Here is a 20,680-nt window from a genome sequence, read left to right on the forward strand (position 1 = left end):
TGAAAAAAGACAACCTTAGTGATCTTTTTTGACGCTGTTGTCATATCTTTTTAAAAAAAAAAGTTTCTGATTTTTGATGTCAGAATTGCCTTTTTCACAAGCTCTTTGATTTACATTTCACACAGTATTTGCTCTCGCTGTCTAATTCTCTATAACATGAAAGAGTTCCTTTCACTGTACAGGCCTTTTTTTGCAAATCTCATGTGTCAGAATGTCTGACTCATTCTCAATGCCAAATATGTATATTTTTTCCCAATTTCTAGAAAAAAAAACCCAAATGAGATGAAATCGCTGTCACAAAAATCCTAGTTTCTCAACTTACACATGACCCTTAGCCGGGGTTTTAGTGCCAACAACTTATTCAAAACAATAATTCATTTACAATTATAAATGAATTGATCAGCACTCTTGGGCAACCTTTATGATTAAATACACTAATTTCACATAGAAATTTTGCCCAAAATGATGATTTTCCAAATATTGCATATCAATACACGACTTGAACAAGATCAATGTTTTTAAGCACTTTATCCCAAATAAAACAAAAAGGCCTAAAATATCTTTCCAAGATGTAAATTTTAGTTCGCAAAATTCCCAGGGTCTTTTTCATAAAGTGGACAGAAGCCCTGTTGTAAATTCTCTCAATGCCCAAACACTGGCAAACAGTATAGTATAAAACTAAATTGAATTGCCCATATCAATTTGAGGTTATATTCCAGTCTTCAAAATTGGACTTTAAGATTAACAAGCCCAAATTCTTACTCAAGTGCTTGGCATCCAAAAGCTGCAACAAGCCCCGCTATATAAATCCAGAATTTCAGCAAGCTCAAAAAACTTTGACCAGTACAATGCTTGCTGGCTTGTGATAACTATAACCACTGATATTCATGTTTTCATACCACAGTTATTGTTTATGACTCAAATGAGCCATCGAATATATGTTGCTTGGCAGAAAATATTATCATTTATCATGTTTGTACTTTTTATTCTGAATAACAAAACAACAACAACAGCAACAAAAAAATCAACAGCAACAGCAACAATGAAAATAGTGACATTAACAGTGATGTTAAGATGCTCATAAAAATTTAGTTCTGATTATAAGAATAAAAAAATCTTTAAGAGTTTGGATAACATGAAAGCATGTATGTATGTATTTGTTTATATTAAGGAATAAAAACATCACTCAGTCTGGGTGAATTAGGCCTCTTGAATGCTTGTCATTAATCAACTACCTGATAGCAAAAATAATGGTGGCTACAAAAATGATAACTGTTTTAAAGTATCTTCCAACAACCATCAACAGTTTAAAAAAAACACATTTACAATAAACATTTCAATGTTGACATTTATCTTATATAAAACCCTATCAGAGTACATGTATACTGTGATGTTATGGATATGGTCCCTGACTGCACACCCAGAGCACCTTAGTTTGAATCCTGCTGCAGGCCAAATTTTTTGTTTTTATTATTTTTAGAAAAAGTTTTCATTTGAATACATTAAAAACACCAGCTTTTGGACTTATAAATGATGCTAGTTATTAAGCTGAAAAATAGACTGAGCAGTTCTGTTTTATTTAAAGCAAACATAGCAGGCATGACAATTTATGTCATTTGTCAATAATCCTGGTTAAAAAAATGATCCAGTCACTCCGTGAGGATAAATCTTCACTCAAAAACAAATGATGTGATTTCAGTATTTCATGTATGAAATAAAACAATAATGTCTTAACAATCAAAACAGTCGTAATTTGGAATCAGGGTTGAAGATTTCAAAATATACTGGGACTGAGTACATTTATACTGATACTTTATCATTTCTCTGGGATTTTATGACAGGATGTCAGTAATAAATGAGATGGGTTAGGTTGCGTGACACAGGATATTCTGGGATTGAGCATGTTGAGATAATCAAAGCATGTTGGAATGCCAGCTTAACCTTTGTAATGATGTTGGCACTGACACCTTGAATGGATGTTGGGGGAAATACTGATTGAAACAAATAAAGTTTGGAAGAGAGATCCTTCAAAACAACAATCTACCTTTGTAGTATGAAAACAGCGGTCTCAATTTGATTGAGACTGTTCATTGATAACTATGGATGGTGAAACACTGTCAAAGCCCCTTATGACCGGCTTACAGCAGCCTCAGCTTGATTGAGACTGTTCATTGATAACTATGGATGGTGAAACACTGTCAAAGCCCCTTATGACCGGCTTACAGCAGCCTCAGCTTGATTGAGACTGTTCATTGATAACTATGGATGGTGAAACACTGTCAAAGCCCCTTATGACCGGCTTACAGCAGCCTCAGCTTGATTGAGACTGTTCATTGATAACTATGGGTGGTGAAACACTGTCAAAGCCCCTTATGACCTGCTTACAGCAGCCTCAGCTTGATTGAGACTGTTCATTGATAACTATGGATGGTGAAACACTGTCAACACCCCTATTGACGGGCTTACAGCAGTCTCAATTTGATTGAGACTGTTCATTGATAGCAATGGGTGGTGAAACACTGTCAAAGCCTCTGATGACCGGCTTACAGCAGTCTCAATTTGATTGAGACTGTTCATTGATAGCAATGGGTGGTGAAACACTGTCAAAGCCCCTAATGACCGGCTTACAGCAGCCTCAGCTTGATTGAGACTGTTCATTGATAGCAATGGGTGGTGAAACACTGTCAAAGCCCCTGATGACCGGCTTACAGCAGCCTCAGCTTGATTGAGACTGTTCATTGATAGCAATGGATGGTGAAACACTGTCAAAGCCCCTGATGACCGGCTTACAGCAGTCTCGGTTTGATTGAGACTGTTCATTGATAGCAAGTACTACTTATGAGGTGAATGAAGGGCTTTTAAACCACCAGTTCTTTGTCTTGATTTTGGATCTTGTTCTTGAACCTGAAAGTTAAATGATGCCATACCAGTCTGCATGGGGGCTTTCATAACTGTAGCCTGCTGTTTCGTGTAATTTGCCACCTTGTCTGTTCTTTGTGGTACTGTAAGCCTTCTTGGAGTTGTGTTTGTGTGTTTGAATGCTGCATCAGGCTTATTTGTACTGTGGCTTCGTTTGTCATGTTTATTTGAGCCATCTGAAGCTTCATGGGGAAAATTAGTCTTCGGAATTTCTACTTTCTGTTTACTTTCGGAATCTTCCTCATGTATTTTCACATGTTTTTGTTGCTGATCATTAGGCTTTGGTTTAGATTGTTCATTGTTTGCTGCACATCTTGATGTCATAAATGTAGCTTTCTGCTGCTGTTTTCTTGGTGATTGGTTTGTAACTTCATTCTGTTGAATATAAGGGTCTCTGGTTTCGCTCTTCGTATGTTCAGGCTGTGCTTTTAGAGATTGTACTGTTGTTTCCAGTTCTGTGACTTTGTTTTGAAGTTCTTTAACCTTTTCTTCTAATTCAAATTTTTGTTCAGACAAGTGTCTAATTTTGAATTCAGTTGGTTGGTTTTCATACATATCTTTAGCTGTTTTTTCTTCCCTTCTCTTCAATTTTTTAATTTCATTTTGTGTGTTGTGGTAGTCCGTTATTAAGTTATGTATATTCATATGTAAAGGATTCTTATTATCTTGAAACAACATCTGGCACCTCTTCATCATCTTATGGTCATCAGACTCTTCAATTCTTCCCTTTACTTTATCTATTTCTATTCTGACCATTTCAACTGTGTCAAGATTGTCAGCATTATCATTCTCAGCTTCACCTGTGTGTTCTCTGTTATAAGACAGTAGATTATTGTACAAATCCTTTAACTTATCCTCTATATTAGTTGTATTAGCTCTTCCCATCCCAAGTTCAGATACATGTCCTACAACTTCTTCTTGAATCCTCCCTAGTGCTGATTTTGACTCAACTCGACTCTGTGCCCTGGCATGTTGGTAAAAATCTTCAACTGAGAGCAATTCAAAATGTTCATGCAGGCTTTCAGTAAGACTGGACTGCCGACTTGTTGAGTGTCGGAATGCATCAGGATTGTCACGGCCCTGTCTAATTTGGCTCTGGAACAGTGATCTTATTTCTACAGAAGCTTCTGAAGACATTGTGCTTCCTAGACTTTGGGTGCCGCAATCATTGCTATGGAAACTTTTATATGCATATTTGTTGGCATTGAGAGTTTGAATTGGACTATTGCATGAATCTTTTGATATCTTGTGACCTGTGCATGTACATGTACTGCAGTGGTGACTTTTTCCCTGATTTCTTTCATTCTGGATTTCTTCTTGATATGTGTGGTCAATGGATGGTCTCCTGTGTTGTCGGACCCAGTGGGAAGACTTATGGTGAGGTTCTTGTGTATCTTCTTGATATGTGTGGTCAAATAATGGTCTCCCGTGTTGTCCGACCCATTGGGAAGACTTATGGTGAGGTTCTTGTGTATCTTCTTGATATGTGTGGTCAAATAATGGTCTCCCGTGTTGTCCGACCCATTGGGAAGACTTATGGTGAGGTTCTTGTGTATCTTCTTGATATGTGTGGTCAATTGATGGTCTCCTGTGTTGTCCCACCCATTGGGAAGACTTATGGTGAGGTTCTTGTGTATCTTCTTGATATGTGTGGTCAATTGATGGTCTCCTGTGTTGTTCGACCGATTGGGGTGAGTTATGGTGAGGTTCTGCTGTGACCATGTACTTTACATTTGTAGGATAAGGGCTACCTGTAAAACAATAAAATCTCCATACAGGTTTTGCATGGTATTGGGCAGCCTTGACTTGGATGTTTATAATAGGAATGCAAACGAATATTCAAATACTCGATCAAATGTTTGGTATTCGAATGTCAAAATCGGTATTCGAATATTCGAAAAAATAGTGCAAAAAAGAGAATAAAAACCTTTTGCCTACAACACTTTTTGTGTTTATAAAGCTTTCTTGTCTTGTTTTTACAACGATAGATCCCTAATGCCAGAGGTGTGAATGTGATGACAATACACTCAACATGTGACATATCGTCGGGTACTATAAAGAGTCCCCTTAATTTTACAATAACTGGCTAGGAATCAGCTTTAACACCAATGTGTTGACTTGGCTGCAAATTAAGTTGTGCATCATAGCTCAAATCGCCGTGATAATATAAATGCCATGTGCTACAAAAATGTTGTGACATACACGTGCTTTAAACGATTTTCCATGTTTCGTGCATTGAATGGTAAATGTAAACTATAGCGTTTTAGGATACATTTCCTATATCATTGTACAATAGATGAGTCAGATCCACATTTGTTTTACAGAGTTGGTTTGGGTTTTCCATAGTTGTATGTAGTTAATTTAGAGGTCAATCTCAGAACGAGGCTGCTCGTCCTACCGAAAGACCCTCCATTGGTGCAAACGCTATTTGGCTAGGAATCCATCTAATTTCACATTGTTAAGAAAAATAAAGGCTTCTGAAATGTATTTTTTTTATTTTGTTTTTTGTTTGTTCATAATGAATTGCTTTTTTTCTTCATGATAAAAAAAAATCAAAGGCTCATTTGGGGAAAATCGGAATCCGCTGTGCATACTAGCTACGACAAAGAAGGGTAAAAATGCCCCGGCTATTACTTTAGAGAATATTTATAGAAGTTAACTACATCTTCTAAAATATGTATTTTGGCAATTGAATATTCGAATATTCGACCGAAAGAATTACCGAATATTCAAATATCAGTTTTGCCATTTGTTTGCATACCTAGTTTATAACCATCAGCTAATCAAAATGTGTAAAAAACCCTCTTCATACAAATGCATGTGGATTTGGTTTCATTTATTTATACTGTTATTTTTTAAGATTCTGTTGTTCAGAAGCATTTTCTGATTTTAGCAGAATAACAAATAAATCTGGTTGCCATGGAGTTCTGAATGAAATTCTAGTGCTACCTGTTATATGACAGTGCTGTTTCTTTTCCTCATATTTTTGGAGAAGCTGGGTAGCTAGCCAGAGATGTTGTTCTTTTAGAATTTCCACAAACTTGTTGAATGCCTCAGGTCCACGCTTTTCTATCAGTTCCAGCATCTTGAAGTTACGATTCATTGGAGTTTCTTCAGCCTGATTTAGATAAATAACGTCAGCCATACAATTTTCTGATTTTCTGTTTTGCTTATTTTGGCACCTTTTAGCAACTAGGAATTTTGATATTGTGCAAAATTACTCTTTTGACAAGCTGGGTGTAAAAATAGACTATATTGCAATGTCAACACATTGATACTGAAGTACACACAATGTCAGAATTAAGTCTTAGCAAATTTGGTTACTTTGAAAAATACATCATGTGAGTCCCAATTAGTGGTTAAATTTTCAATGAGTCACATGATATGTTATATATTAGTTTAAACTTATTTAATTTTACAACGATTGTGAAACATGCTATTGTAACTTATATTAATCACTCTCGTTGGCACAATGTTGCGCGAGAGTGTGGTCTTGTGTTGTGGGGGAAACCGGAGTACCCGGAGGAAACCCACTTGTCCGGCTTGTTGACCACAAACCAAACTCACATGCGCCCAGGCCGGGATTCGAACCCGGGTCGCCTTGGTGAGAAGCGAGTGCGCTAACCACTGCGCTTACCGGACAACCTATGTTATTTATTGGACAAGTTTCAAGGTTTTTTTTACAGGTGGAATATGTTTAATCTGATGCTTTTATCATTTATCTATTCACATGCTGTCAAGATAAGAAGGATATGTCAACAAAGCGTTTGCTAATCATCCATTTATTGACTCATTTATCAAAATATTGCTTTAAAATGAGACCAATTCACACTGTTCTGTGTAAGAAAAATTAAGCAAATGCTATCTTTAATAAAAATGATAAAAATATACATTGATTACTAATTATTTGTGTGTGATATATTTCCACTTATAAAAAGTTTGATAGTGCTGAAATATACTGATAGTAGTTGAATGATTCTTATTTATTATTGACTAAAGTGGTTAATATAAACCCCACAAACTGAATATTAAAGTTAATAAAAATGTATTGATTCTGCCTTTGAATGCAAATTCTACAGTTAAACATATTTACATGCATCGCTTGATGTATAAACATGCACTTACCATAATTGTTGAAATCATGTTGGTCGAGAAGACTTTTTTTTCAATTAGAGCTCCTTTGAAATCCTGATCTAGAATAATGTCTTTGATCAGATCTCGATAAACGCTGCGTATGGCTGACTTTTCTCGTTCGTCCATTTTGTGTGTTTGACTTGCAGCTGAAAATGTTTATTTAATAAAGACAAAGCATTCAAGAAAAAAGTCACTTGAAGGTATTGCAATATTCTTGGCATTGTTGTCGTTAGCATGGTGCGCAGCGTCAGTGTTGAAAAACTTGACCATGTTTTAACTCTTACACTGTTAGATAAAATCAAGTAAAATAAACCAGTTTTAATATTTAGCTCAACAGCTTTGTTCTTGCATGTTTAACTTCTTAGTTAAAAAATGCATATCTTATAATTTTAGGAAGATGACATTGTACGCGCTTAATTTAGATTTTGCTTTGATTTTGTTGCAATTTGTAATTGCTATAAATGAATCATTCTGGGGGTTAAAAAGGTCAAAACGGTTAATTAAAGTTGTTTCCGTATGGATACAAATAAATTAGTTTACATTCCATTTGATAAGGCTTTTGAGAAGTGGGCTTTAATAAAGAATAATGAATCATTTTTTATTTGGACAGTATGTCGTAGGTTTGACAATGTATATATGTTAAATTTTCCATTTATATTAAATTTATCTCATAATTTCATAATTGAATTATTTAATTGTATATGACACTATTGTATGCAGGCATTAGACCGAAATCAACATATTTATTATTATTACTCATTTTTTGCAATATTTTGATTATTATTATTTTACTTATACTAGTATACTTACCAATATATTTTGTCAATAAAATATGATATTTTATAGAATGACAAAATGCTAATAACTTGTACTTCTTCTACAATAAATTTTTATGTTATTGCATGACATTAATGTGCTATCTAAGGCTCTTAAAATGCTTTAAACCTAAGGAGCTTAAGGCGGGCATCTCCCCCTCTGAACCCCCACAAGGAAGCTACCCAAGACCCTTAAGAGGCCTATCGCCGCCCCCTTAACCCATAGCGACAACTTTTCAGAACCCAGAGGGAACCCTAATCAGGTCACCTGTTCTAGCCGCGTAACTTATAATATTTATTAATGCACCTTTAAATTTTAATGCGAATATGGTACTAATCAGTTACCTCACCAACTATCCTTGTTTGAAATCGTGCACTCACCTTAAATGCTTGTATATAATTTCAATAACTTGGGTTGTTGGTACAGTTACTTTAATCTAAACATATGTTATAAGAAAGGGAAAAAAAACTAGAAAAAAACCACAAATAATGTATAATATGACTATTCAATTCAATTGTATAGTTTTATTATTCGTTTTAACCATGCAACTATCATAAATTTCAGAATACAAAGAGTAGCAAAAATATAATTAATGATAATAATTTATTTTATGTGATAAATATGTCTAAAAAATTTAAAAAGTTAAAGAAAAGAAAAAGAAAATGATAATTTACCTGACCAGTTGGAGCTTCTGGCGGGATCTACTAACTGTCATGTGAATGTCTCTAAGGAAGTGGTCCTTAGATTTGAAAAAAATATATTTAAAAACCCATGATGTAATGCCTTAAAATTAAATACAAATATTCCTATAATTTCATTGATTGTCAGATAAGAGCACACAGATTGTTTAAATAGTGAGGTATACAACATATTCAGCAGCTGACAATGCATTTAGCCTTCACTTTGTATTTATTTAAGTTATTCTTTATAATATCTCTTCAAGTGTCTATTTGTCAGGTCTTTGGGCTCTTTAACATTGATAGAGGGGGCCTAAATAAAATGAAATATTCTTTTATGGCAATATAAATGCCATGATTGTTATGTCATTAAACTGACAAATAGAAATAGATATCTAATTATCTTTCAATGAAATCATGGTGACTGTATCTTTCTCTGTATTTCAATTGAATTTTAATAAATCTATATCTGGTAATGATATAACTATTGTTGATACAAGGTTCACGTATCAGATAACTGGTTCGATATATTTTATGAATACATTTTGATTGCACACGAAGTCTTACTAGAAATTATTGAATTATATCAAGTTCTTTAGTATTAAAAGTGCTTGCAATATTATACAATGGATAATTGACATTTTGGCAATCCCTGCCCCTTCCCCCAACCCTCGTCACTAACCCGATACACACTTGCTTACTTCATTAATCAAGATACAATGGAAGTTAATGAAGTAAAACCTCTTTTATATGTTTTCTGGTGGTTTATAGAGATTTATCACTGGAATGAAAATGATAGTTCACTGTTTCAAAATTTAAGCCCACTTTCAATTCCAAATGATTCATACGTCAGTGTGCACATGGCTGGGACACTATTCAAATATCATATACGAAATAACATAATGATTGCATACAATTTGCTTTTCTGAAAAACAGCAGTTAACTGCCATTTTTGGCATATTATGAAAAGAAAAAAATGTTCATTTCTGACTATATAATAATATATTTCACCTAATGAACACCAAAGTGAATATTTAACTCTTGGCTCTGCCACTCATGAAAAATCCCTTTTGGTGCTCACTCGCTGAAATATATTACAATCTTACACTGAAGTAAGCAACTGTCCTCTATATCTGTTTGGACAATGACCTTCATGGGTAAATTCTTGTAGCCATGCCAGTTTTGCTTGACAGAATCATTACAGTGTAAAAACCTGAAATACTTTGATAATAAAAAGAAAAACTCTGAGTTGCTGGGATCTTAAATTTGTTGTTTGCCCAAAATCCTACCCAAACGACAAAAATAACAACCTGATGAACAAAAATAAGTTACAGTATGATACTTTCTTCAAGTTTATCTTGTTTGCTTGTTGTTTTTTCAAAGAAAACGTCATAACCTTGATTTCTATTGCATAGACGTTAGCATGCAAAAACTTGAATTGCCTATACTTTATAAGATTAAGTTCAAGATTTTCAAATGGGAACTTGGTACATATGTTGCCAGATATGAAACACTCATCTTAAGTGAGGCCCATAACTCTTCCTTTAATAATTGTAAAGTTAAGCCCCTCTTTCAACAGAAAGATGAGTGTTGGCATTCTCTTAGCAGGGCTCTTGTATTTTTAACTCATATTATTTCTAGTTTCAGACAAAACAGCAGGAGGCACCAAAGCCCACAGGCCAGGTCGGAGCCCAGAAAACAGGAGTGGGAAGGCCGGAGCCCACAGCGGGAAAAGCTGATGACAGGAAATCAGCTCCCATGGGAAAAGCTGACTATCTGGGCCTCGGGGAGGAAGTGGACCCTAGTAAGCTGATGAGGTAGGTAGAAGGGGCAGCCAGATAGGGGTTGTTGAAAACTTAATGTGGGATGGAAGTGACTGTCAGATGGGTATCACAACATACTGTGAAATGATTTATTTTGGATGTGTTAGAGCGATATTGAGAGTTTTGAATCTTTATGTGAAAACTGCCTAATGGGGATAACAGAAACTACTAGGTAGGGAGCATTTTGAAAAAATCTAAATGGCAATACTGCTTAAAGACCTCTTAAATTCACATTAATTTAAAGGATGAAAGTGTCCTTTTGACATTCATCATTAGTTAGTTTGTTTTTATTCATCCTTCTGCTTTGGCAATATAATTCAGATTTGTGAATGATATAGAATAGGCAATATTTTTACTAGTAACATTAGTTGTTTGTTTTTTTGTTAACTTTCTTTACTTGGTATATATTTGGTCTTTGGTATAGTTTAAAATAGTGTGGGAGCTTTGGACAGTTTTTGATATATTTTTTTCACAAATGTAGATTTTTACTTTATTTTGACTTAAAAATTGTTAGGATATGAATTGAGTTGAAAGTAGTATTAGTGCCAATCAACTAATGATAAATGAAGAAATTCACAGTGTCTTTATTGATAAAAGTTTAAAAAAAATTGGCAATTTATGTGTCCATCACATTTTGCTAAGAATATGTGAAATGCCTAATTTTCAGGACTAGGTCAGATGCGCCAAAATTTGGCGTTGGCTCTGATCCGACTGACGTTCTGAAAGAGGACGATATTTTTGTTTCTCCACGTACTAGCGAAAAGCCTGATCAGGCGTAAGTTAGCACTGAATATGTTGTGTGTTTGCACGATGCTTTCAAGTTATATAGCTTTGAAATTAATGATGCACAAAGTGATTGTGTGCTTATGTAAATATTAACGAAATTGTATAGATTTTATTATTATAATATGCCTTATAATTGATATATATATATATATATATTCAAGTATGTGTCAGAGCACTTTAAATAGATGCTAGAAATACAAGATTGAAATAGAAATACAAGGTAAAAAGAGAGGCTTTTTGATGGAGAAAATCGCTACACATGATTTTTGTAAATGAAACAATAACATGGTTAGAAATGTATTGCCCAGAAACCATTAATTGTTTTGGCATTCAAATCACCACCAGTATTTTTTCATTCTTCAATAATTTAGTGCTAAATTTAGTTTTTAATTTATTCTTGAAGTTAGAGCTTAAATGTACCAAAATGTAGCTTGCATAGTATTTTCAACTTTTTGCCAACCAGTGACAGTGAAGATGAGGATTATGAGAGGTATATTAGAGGCAACAGTCTGATATCTTCTACCAATCTCTCTTTAAAAAATACAGCAGACAGCAGTTAATCCCCCTTACTGTTCAGGGGAGATAATTGCTTGTTTTAGTTTAAGTTTGTATATATTAATTGGTCTAACAGAAGACCAAGGGATGATAAAATCCAGGATTAATTGTGACATAAAGATTAAAGGTTTCCAATTTCATACCATTGAACATATTTTAAATAAGTTATTTTTTGTTTGTTTTGAGAATGGCTTTCAAACAATTAGCTTTTCAATCAAATTTTTGTGTCGTTTTCAATATTCAACTAAGATTAAACTTAAATTTTACAGTAGAATTGGAGTGTTTTGATTGGAGTTTAATTTTAAAAATACTTGGCCTAAACACTGAATGGAATAAATGAGGCATGCCTAAGGATAAGGATAAAGACCTATCAAATATGGGATATACGCCCCTTAAGCCTGCTTTTGGCCTGAATTTTAATGTTCAGGATTTTCTGGATTGGAAATTTCAATATTTTATCATCCTTGTAGACTTTAGCATATTTCCTTGATTATGTATTTATAAATTTTTGCAATACTAGGTATTTATCTTATGTAAACATTGATTCGATTGTTGGGAACTTTTTTAAAGTAAGCAACATGATTAAAAACATCGTGTTAACTTTTAAACATGAACATTTGATGATATACTCACATATTTAAATATAAACAAGTACAGTTGTAACAATTGTCTCAAATTTTGTAACAGCAGATCACAAGTGTCTTCATTAAACTTCATGAGCAGTAACAAGTTGAAAGTTAACAATGATGACGTTAACAAGGTTGTTAACTTTAATAAGTTCTGAACAATCAGCCCTTTATGTTCTGCTTTAATTAAGAAGATACCAGACTGAATTCATTGTACAATGTATACAGTAGCCTTCATGTGACAGCAAAATTACACATGCACCAATCATTTGCTATATTTAAACAGTATTTATTATGAAAGTTAATGAAAAAAATTTTTTGCACATAATTAAGATGAACAAAATTTTGTTTTCTTTTATGGAAATTTTTTTTATCAAATTATATGATTTGAAGCATATGACAGGTGCAGCTGTGTATGTTCATACTTTTTGGGGTAAAGGAAATGTACCCAAGAGCTTTGCAAATAACACTTCTTTTAATCTTCAAAAAGAGCAGATCTCAAAAGAGATCCTTTCTTATTTTTAAAAGGAAAAAATAAATCTGCAACCTTTCATAACTTTAGAGGGGTCTGTGTTAGAAAGATGTAGCTGCTATTTCTATATTGATTTCAGCCCATCTTGTGTTTAGCCATCTCTGTACTTTATTATCGCTATGATAATGAATGTGCTCTTCATGATAATCAAGAATGCTTTCAATTAGTTGTAGTAACTTCTTATTGTTGTACTTCACTCTCTGTTGTTAAAACTGTAATGAAGAATGTATATATTTTGTCTGTCAGCAACAACAACAACAACACCAACCATTTAACCATCTGTTTCTGTCAAAATGTGTATTAGTTTCTTTAAAAATGTCTTGCTTCTTCATCAATGTTCTGTTCTGTTCTGTTCTGTTCTAACCAGTAAAGCTACTTGGAAATGTTTGTAACTTTCTTCTGGACATTGGTGTAATATCATTTTCCAAATCTCACATGTGTTGTTTCACAGGGATTGACAGAATGTTATGTTAAATTCATGTAATTTTTCTGGCTATTACAATGTTTATTCTCAAAAATTAAATTTAATTAGATTTTACTGGTTTTGTTTTCAGCAATATTTTAACACTGTAATGCAATGATACATTCTCCCTTTTATGTTTTATATTTGTATACAAATATTTGCAAACATAGAACTTTCATAATATTGGAGCAAATCGCAGTATCATCCTTTAACACTATGTATGGTATATTGCAGTGGTTGTAAGCCGTTGTTTGAGTCGGCCTCACGACAGAGACAGATGTCACCGCGGCTCAAAAAAGACAACCAAAGACATACTAGTCCTCGCAGTCCGGAAAGGAAAGGTGTTCTTCCTGGATTTCTTGCTTTTATTGCATATTTTCATAGATAATTTGTTTCCAGGATTATTTGTTTTCCTGAAAAAATGGTTTTTAAAAATTGCCTTTTATGTTTAAAAGAAAGATGTCAAGATATTTTCATAGTCTTTGCATGGTCAAGGTGACGGCATTGTCCACAATTTTATAATGCAAGAACTGTTCATCATGACTCAGACACGATTCCAGTTACAGGATATAAACATGAAACTTGGTACACATTGACAATGTGCTTTTTGTGTCGCCTGAAAAGACGACATATAGGGGTTACTTTTGTCGGCGTCGGTGGCGGCGGCGGCGTCCGCGTCCCATTTTCGCTTGTCCGGGGTATATCTCCTAAGCTATTAGTGGTATCAACTTGAAATTTCATATGTAGATAGATCTAATTGAGGGCAAGTGCAGTGCTGAATAACAGTAACTCTTGCTGCCATATTTTTAGAGTTATTGCCCTTTGTTAATTTTCATGCTTAAAGTTTTGTCCGGGGCATATCTTGAAGAATATAAGAGGTATCAACTTGAAACTTCATAGCTAGATAGATCTCATTGAGGGCAAGTGCAGTGCACAAGAACCGTAACTCTTGCTTTCTTAGTTTTTAAGTTATTGCCCTTTGTTAATTTTCATGCTTAAAGTTTTGTCCGGGGCATATCTTTAAGAATATAAGAGGTATCAACTTGAAACTTCATAGTTAGATAGATCATATTGAGGGCAAGTGCAGTGCACAAGAACCGTAACTCTTGCTGCCATAATTTTAGAGTTATTGCCCTTTGTTAATTTTCATGCTTAAAGTTTTGTCCGGGTCATATCTTGAAGAATATAAGATAGCTAGATAGATCTCATTGAGGGCAAGTGTAGTGCACAATAACAGGAACTCTTGCTTTCTTAGTTTTAAAGTTATTGCCCTTTGTTAATTTTCATGCTTAAAGTTTTGTCCGGGGCATATCTTGAAGAATATAAGAGGTATCAACTTGAAACTTCATAGCTAGATAGATCTCATTGAGGGCAAGTGCAGTGCACAAGAATCGTAACTCTTGCTGCCATATTTTTAGAGTTATTGCCCTTTGTTAATTTTCTTGCTTAGGTTTTGTCCGTGGCATATCTCGTAAACTATAAGAGGTATCAACCTGAAACTTCTTCAGTAGGTGTATCTGATTGAGGGAAAGTGCAGTGCACAAAAACCGTGACTCTTGCATCTATATGTTTAGAGTTATTGCCCTTTGTTAATTTTCATGCTTAAAGTTTTGTCCGGGGCATATCTTGAAGAATGAAGCTTCCTTGGGTGACCCTCTACAAAAATACAACAAGGGGTCTAGTAAATAATTCGTCAGGCGACACATCCGACTCGCGGAGTTCTAGTTATTCATAGTAATTCCAGTCACTCTTGCTACTTGTTGAGTTGTGCGCCTTAGTAAATTGGGGAAATATGGGACAAGCATTGACAGTAATTGTTTTCTTTGAGGTACTCTTGTTTGGTTAAAGAATTTAACACACTTTTCAATAACTAACAGTATATGTTCATATTTCTCAAGTTTTACAATGGTCCCTTTTACAGCCCTGGACACCAGCCCTAGAACACGGTCCCTTGCTGATCAGATCAACCATGCTGTTGAGCCACAACCCGCCAAACAAGGCACACATGACTTTGGGACCCATCAGCCCGCTGCCCCCCAAGCCCAGCTTCAGTCAGCCCAGACCCAATCCCAGCCAGCCACTGGAGGAGAGGATGAACTCAACTCTTCCACAGACTTCTTTAGTTTTAAGAAGAAGGAACCAGTCATGTCAACTGGGGAGACACAGTCAGGAAATCAGAATGGTTTACAGTTATCAACTGGTTTTCCATCAGAACTGCAGACTGGTTTACAATCAGGGTTACAGTCAACTTATTTACCCCCTCCAAGTACAGCATCTAGTCAGCCTGATTATCTTGCTGGTAACCTACAGCCACAAGGTTTTCAGGCTGGGAGCCTGCAATTACAGACTGGTTCTCAGGTTTACCCAGATTTAATGACTGGTTCAATGATGACAAATGCTCAACAGACCCAGCAGCAACAGCAACAAATGATGAGGCAACAACAGTTGAAACAGCAACAAATGATGAAACAGATTCAACGGCAACAGCAACAGTTTCAGAAACAGCAACAGCAGCAACTACAACAGATACAGCAACAATTTATGCAACCAATAGCTGCAGATACCTCAGTAAGAAAACTGATCTTACTAATTGCAATTTAAGAACATGCTGTAAATGTTATCAGTAGCTAGTTTCATTCATATCTATGTTAATTTTCCAGATGTGGATGAATTTTTTAAAGAAAAAATGTATCCCAATGACTGTTATGGGGTATAAAAAGTCAGTGATTCTAAGCCAAGATTCTAAGAAATTATGTTTGAGTAAGAGACAAACCATAAACCTATTATTATGTTAACCATTTATGGTAATTTCAGTACCTACAACTGTTTTCACTATATCAAAACAAAAATGGAGCTTGCATATTTCTGAATTACTTTCAGCTGTTTGGTGTGGGAAACTCACTTTTCCAGGATGACATGAGTTTTGGACTCGGAGGTCAGCTTGACATTGATGCTCAATCTAAGGTAAGCCAGATTTTATTGATGCATTTACATGTAGCAAGTGTGTTTTAGCTTGTTTTTTTAGCTTGCTAGTCTGTGTTTTGAAGAAAAAAGTCTAGTCATAGTCTTTGTGTCATCGTCATTGTCAGCAACATTGGCATGCAAAATCTTTAACTCTGCCATAAGTGCTCAAGATCATCAAATGAAATTTGGTACTCGTGTTAAAAGAGACAATAGAGGGAATTGTACAGGAATGCCCATTACTCTGCACTTAGAAAAACTTGAGTTTTTTCCCTTCCCAACAAAAAAATGAAGACGAGCATTGGTGTTTGCTCTGCAGCTCTCTTGTTGAAAGTTGAAAGGTTGAGGTATTCTCATCGTTATGGTGTTGTTTATTAAAACATACATATACGTTGGCCATAGCTATTAAAAAATGGCATGAAACTTTGTGCCTGGTCCATTTTGGCCTTCTTTAACTCTGTCAGATTTATTCACAAAGGTTTGATTTGGCATATATTTGTGATAAAATATAGATATAATACAAAAAAATCCAAGTCTGAATAATATTTTGTTTCGGTGATGCAGTTATCTACGACAATTTTAACAAATCATTTACAGAATTAAATCAATAATACATTATGAAAATACAAAACAAGGCCAAATTGGCCTTGACAGAAATGGACCAGGCCGAAATGGTAGCTGGGCTGAAATTACCTTATACAATACCAGTTGTAAACAAAAATCTGACATGGTTGCTTGTCCTACAGATACGTCGCCTTGAGGTGGAGCTACAGTATGCGAAGGATATTCTCACAAGCACCAAGGCGAGATACGAAGAGGAGATACAGGCCATTGATCAGTCTTACAAGTAAGGGACTCTTTGCTAGCAGTCATCGAAATTAACACAAGCCCGCAATTCTGAATTTTATATAGCATGGCTTGTTAAAAAAATTGATACCAAGCAATAGTATAAGAATTTCAGGTGTGTTCGTCCAAGAGGCTAAATTCGATGACTGTTTGCTAGTGATAAAATCTTAGTAGGCTATTAATTTTGTCACTTGCTCAAAAAAAGGTATTCAGCAAGTCTTTGCATCAACAATGATACGGCCTGCTTACAATAAACACTTGCTTACAATTGGTTGTTATTCAAATATTCAATTGGCCAATAAAGTGGTTATATTTTGTCAATATGAAATAGTGCATGGTTGTTTATTCCAATAGATTACATTGACCACCTCAAATGTTGGCTTGATATCACTTGGCTCAATTTCCTTGTTGGTTCGAACTGGATGTAAAGAATCATTTTTGTTTTATTCTTTTAAAGCATTCCCGCTTGGCTCGATATTTGCGAATTTAAAGTATTTTGGCCAGTCCCGGAATATCGAGCCAACAAGTTTCAACTGTATTGATTTAACAACTTCATGAAATTTTAACAACACACTGAACTTTTCTATTCATGTTGTATATTTTAATAGATTGCCTTTTCTTGTGTTTGGCCTCAAATGTGTTTGTGTTTTGAAAAGTCAAAATTATTGTATGTTCTTTAGCTGCGTAAAATACATTATGATATATAAGCATACTAGAGATATCACTTAGAATTTTGTTTTCTTACTTTTCAGAAACAGACTAAAGATACTGGAAGAAACAAACAGCAAGCGAGAAGAAAGGTATTGTACATTAATTAAAGATTTTGATACGGGGTTCTTGTTTTCTGGTCCAAGTGTAAACTTCTGACATATATTTTGCTTATCAAATGAGGCAATATTTGTGGTGATTCTTCAATAAATCTACAGAAGCTTTTGAATTTTATAAATGATACCATAAAACGGACTTGTTTAAAGTGCTCAGAGTCATTCTTTAAAGATGCACTCTAACTCCTAAATTAGCAGTAGCACAATTATTACCATTGCTTTAATATACCGAAAAGGATGAATAAATATAAAAAACAATGGTTCTTATGAAGGATACCATGTTTAATTTGAAAGAAAGGAGCAGAAAAACATTGATCACTATATTATGCATTATTTATTAAGTAGAAAAAGGTTTATCACTCAAAATTTATGTTTGTTATACATGTGTAAAAATTGGTTTTAAATATGAATGTCACTTTAATTATTAAACCTAAATTATTTACTCATACCCTCACTTCCAGATGGCGTACAGAGACTGAACAGCTGATGTCACAACAGGTCACACGTGTGAGGCAGATGGAAGAAGAGAAGGCAGAATTGACAGCCAGCATGTATAAACGCCTCGAAGATGCCGAGAAAGACAAAGCTGTGGAGATTGAGAGACTTAAGGAGGTCCAGAGGTAAGGCACAGTGGATAGAGGCGTATATATAACATTTTAGTGAGCATGATTTAGATAAGAAAGGGCTGAATAGATGACCCTAGTTTAAATATATTTATTTTACAAAGATTGTGAAATAAGTTATTACAACATGATATCAGTCGCTCTCGTTGGCATGATCTTACGCGAGAGTGTAGTCTTGTGTTGTGGTGGAAGCCGGAGAACCCGAAAAGAACCCACTTGTCCAGTTTGGTGACCACAAACCAAACTCACATGTGCCCAAGCCTGGAATCGAACCCAAGGCGCCTAGGTGAGAAGCGAAAGCGCTAACCACTGGGCTAACCGGACAACTAAATAGATTTCAGTCTACCCAAGTTGACGACCACTGTGTATGAACCGCTTGAGAATAGGAATAAGAACAACCTTAATGAGATGGAGTGGCTGAATACAGAGGTTAAGAGAGCTGTTTATAGTATTGAAGTTTGCATGACTTTGATAGGATGAAAGCCTTGTTGATAACCGTCATGTGTAATTTGCTGACATATGCGGAAAAGGGCGAGGCTGCTGAGATAAAAAGGTGGGGCATCATGGTTTGAAAGAGCAAAAGGTTCGTTGGTAGTATGATTTTGATGCTGTGCCTCAGTATTTGAACATCTGGCCAAAATATCACAAAAAAACTTCAGTCAAATTTCAATCTCAGACTCAACTTATTTTACAAAATAGCAACGAAAGTTATTAAATATCATATATGTTTTTACACCCTTAAAAAGCGCACTCTTTCATAAAATATGTTGATCATAACCTTTTTTGGATTCCAAAGAAAAATTATTCTACAGCATAAAATATATTTCAGTACAACTCAATATTTTTTGACAATTACTCAAGTATAATTTTTGTTATAGAATATATTATTTTTTCTAAATATTGATGAAAGATTTTATGAACACATTCTATGAGAAAATATGCATTTAAAAATACAAGATATTGTTTCATACTTTGCTCATATGTTGTAAAATGAGTTGAGACTGAGATTGAGATTTGACTTTGTATATTTTTGTGATATTGGGGCCCGTTGTTCCATGGATTCTGCCTATGCTTCAGTCATGCATCTACAGCGAGATAGTTTGTGATTTAGTATTGAAATCTCATTGTGTTTTCAGGCAAGCACTTGAGAACATAAAGCGAGACCATGACGAGACGCTTGTTAGACTTCGAAGATCTAAGGATCAACAGATAGATGCTGCTGCTGCCAGTCATGATACGTCAAGGTCAGAAGATTTGTCTTGTGAAAAGTGGAATTGCATATTGCCAGAAACCCATTTTTAACCAGATTTCATGCCTTATTTCTTATATTATTTTGTATTCTTATTAAAGCAAATCATACTGAACATTGAATGAAGTAAATAACGGCCCAGAGCTAATTGCTAAAATCTCCTTTCAGTATATATTTCTTGTTCTTGATACATAACAATCCCAGAATAAGATTTTTATTTGTTTTCTATCAAGCTCACATATTTGCTTTCAATCTTATCTTTCAGATCTTTGATAGCTGCAGTTGAGCTGATCCAAAACAATGCTAAAGATCTTGGGGAACTCCAGCGCAAGGCAGACAACTGGCATGCTCAGGGGCTGGATGACAGGGAGATAACTCTCAGGGCAAAAGATGAACAACTCAAGAGTGAGTCCTTTACAGAGTTGTCATTTTGCCTATGGAGTTTAAACAATAGTCTTCAATTATTGCTTATGGTTTGGTAGACCTTGAGCGCAAAAAAAACGTCTGGTATGCTTTAGGGCTGGATGGCAGGAATATAACTCCTAGAGCTACATATGAACAACTCGACATTATGTTATAATTTTAAGGTTAACACTTGGGGCAATGGTATGATATAATACGCATTTAATTTTGGTGACTGCGGCCCTGTTAGACAGTTGACCACTTAATGAAAGAACTTTATGTAGTATAATGGTAAGGAAATTTAGAGTGGGCCTAAAATACAGGTTACCACTTAATACAGGCGACAGCCCTACCAGGTTTGAATGTAGACTACTGGCTAACACTGGAGTCTGACAAAGAAAAAGGCAATGTTATAGACTAATGCTTCAAACTATGCAATGTGTA

General features: G+C 34.8%; 2 protein-coding genes across 4 annotated transcripts in view; one reads left to right on the forward strand and one right to left on the reverse strand.

The window, feature by feature from the left end:
• Window positions 1-20,680, forward strand: part of LOC128211321 (fas-binding factor 1-like) — a 41,642-nt gene that overhangs the window by 13,037 nt on the left and 7,925 nt on the right. The window contains exons 13-23 of one of the 3 annotated variants that reach the window (XM_052915987.1): window positions 10,188-10,363; window positions 11,037-11,144; window positions 11,619-11,645; window positions 13,566-13,672; window positions 15,253-15,899; window positions 16,212-16,295; window positions 17,039-17,139; window positions 17,891-17,938; window positions 18,424-18,582; window positions 19,722-19,829; window positions 20,100-20,239. In XM_052915987.1, the coding sequence (XP_052771947.1) occupies window positions 10,188-10,363; window positions 11,037-11,144; window positions 11,619-11,645; window positions 13,566-13,672; window positions 15,253-15,899; window positions 16,212-16,295; window positions 17,039-17,139; window positions 17,891-17,938; window positions 18,424-18,582; window positions 19,722-19,829; window positions 20,100-20,239 (1,705 nt within the window). The remainder of the gene's footprint in view (window positions 1-10,187; window positions 10,364-11,036; window positions 11,145-11,618; window positions 11,646-13,565; window positions 13,673-15,252; window positions 15,900-16,211; window positions 16,296-17,038; window positions 17,140-17,890; window positions 17,939-18,423; window positions 18,583-19,721; window positions 19,830-20,099; window positions 20,240-20,680) is intronic. The other 2 variants (XM_052915997.1, XM_052916006.1) reach the window with 2 other exon arrangements.
• On the reverse strand, window positions 979-8,725 carry LOC128211336 (uncharacterized). Its single transcript, XM_052916018.1, has 4 exons — window positions 8,544-8,725; window positions 7,045-7,199; window positions 5,869-6,037; window positions 979-4,670 (listed from the first exon to the last, which is right to left on the reverse strand). Exons 2-4 carry the CDS (start codon window positions 7,177-7,179, stop codon window positions 2,833-2,835), a joined length of 2,142 nt encoding a protein of 713 aa, XP_052771978.1. The 5' UTR covers window positions 7,180-7,199; window positions 8,544-8,725; the 3' UTR covers window positions 979-2,832.

The sequence above is a fragment of the Mya arenaria genome, chromosome 2, assembly GCF_026914265.1.
Source record: "Mya arenaria isolate MELC-2E11 chromosome 2, ASM2691426v1".
NCBI classification, from domain to species: Eukaryota; Metazoa; Mollusca; class Bivalvia; order Myida; family Myidae; genus Mya; species Mya arenaria.

Coding starts and splice junctions, on each gene's coding strand:
- LOC128211336 (XM_052916018.1), bottom strand. CDS start 7,179: ATGGACGAACGAGAAAAGTCAGCCATACGCAGCGTTTATCGAGATCTG. Junction 6,038..7,044: donor ACATGATTTCAACAATTATG/GTAAGTGCATGT, acceptor TATCTAAATCAG/GCTGAAGAAACTCCAATGAA. Junction 4,671..5,868: donor ACAGCACTGTCATATAACAG/GTAGCACTAGAA, acceptor ATTGTTTTACAG/GTAGCCCTTATCCTACAAAT.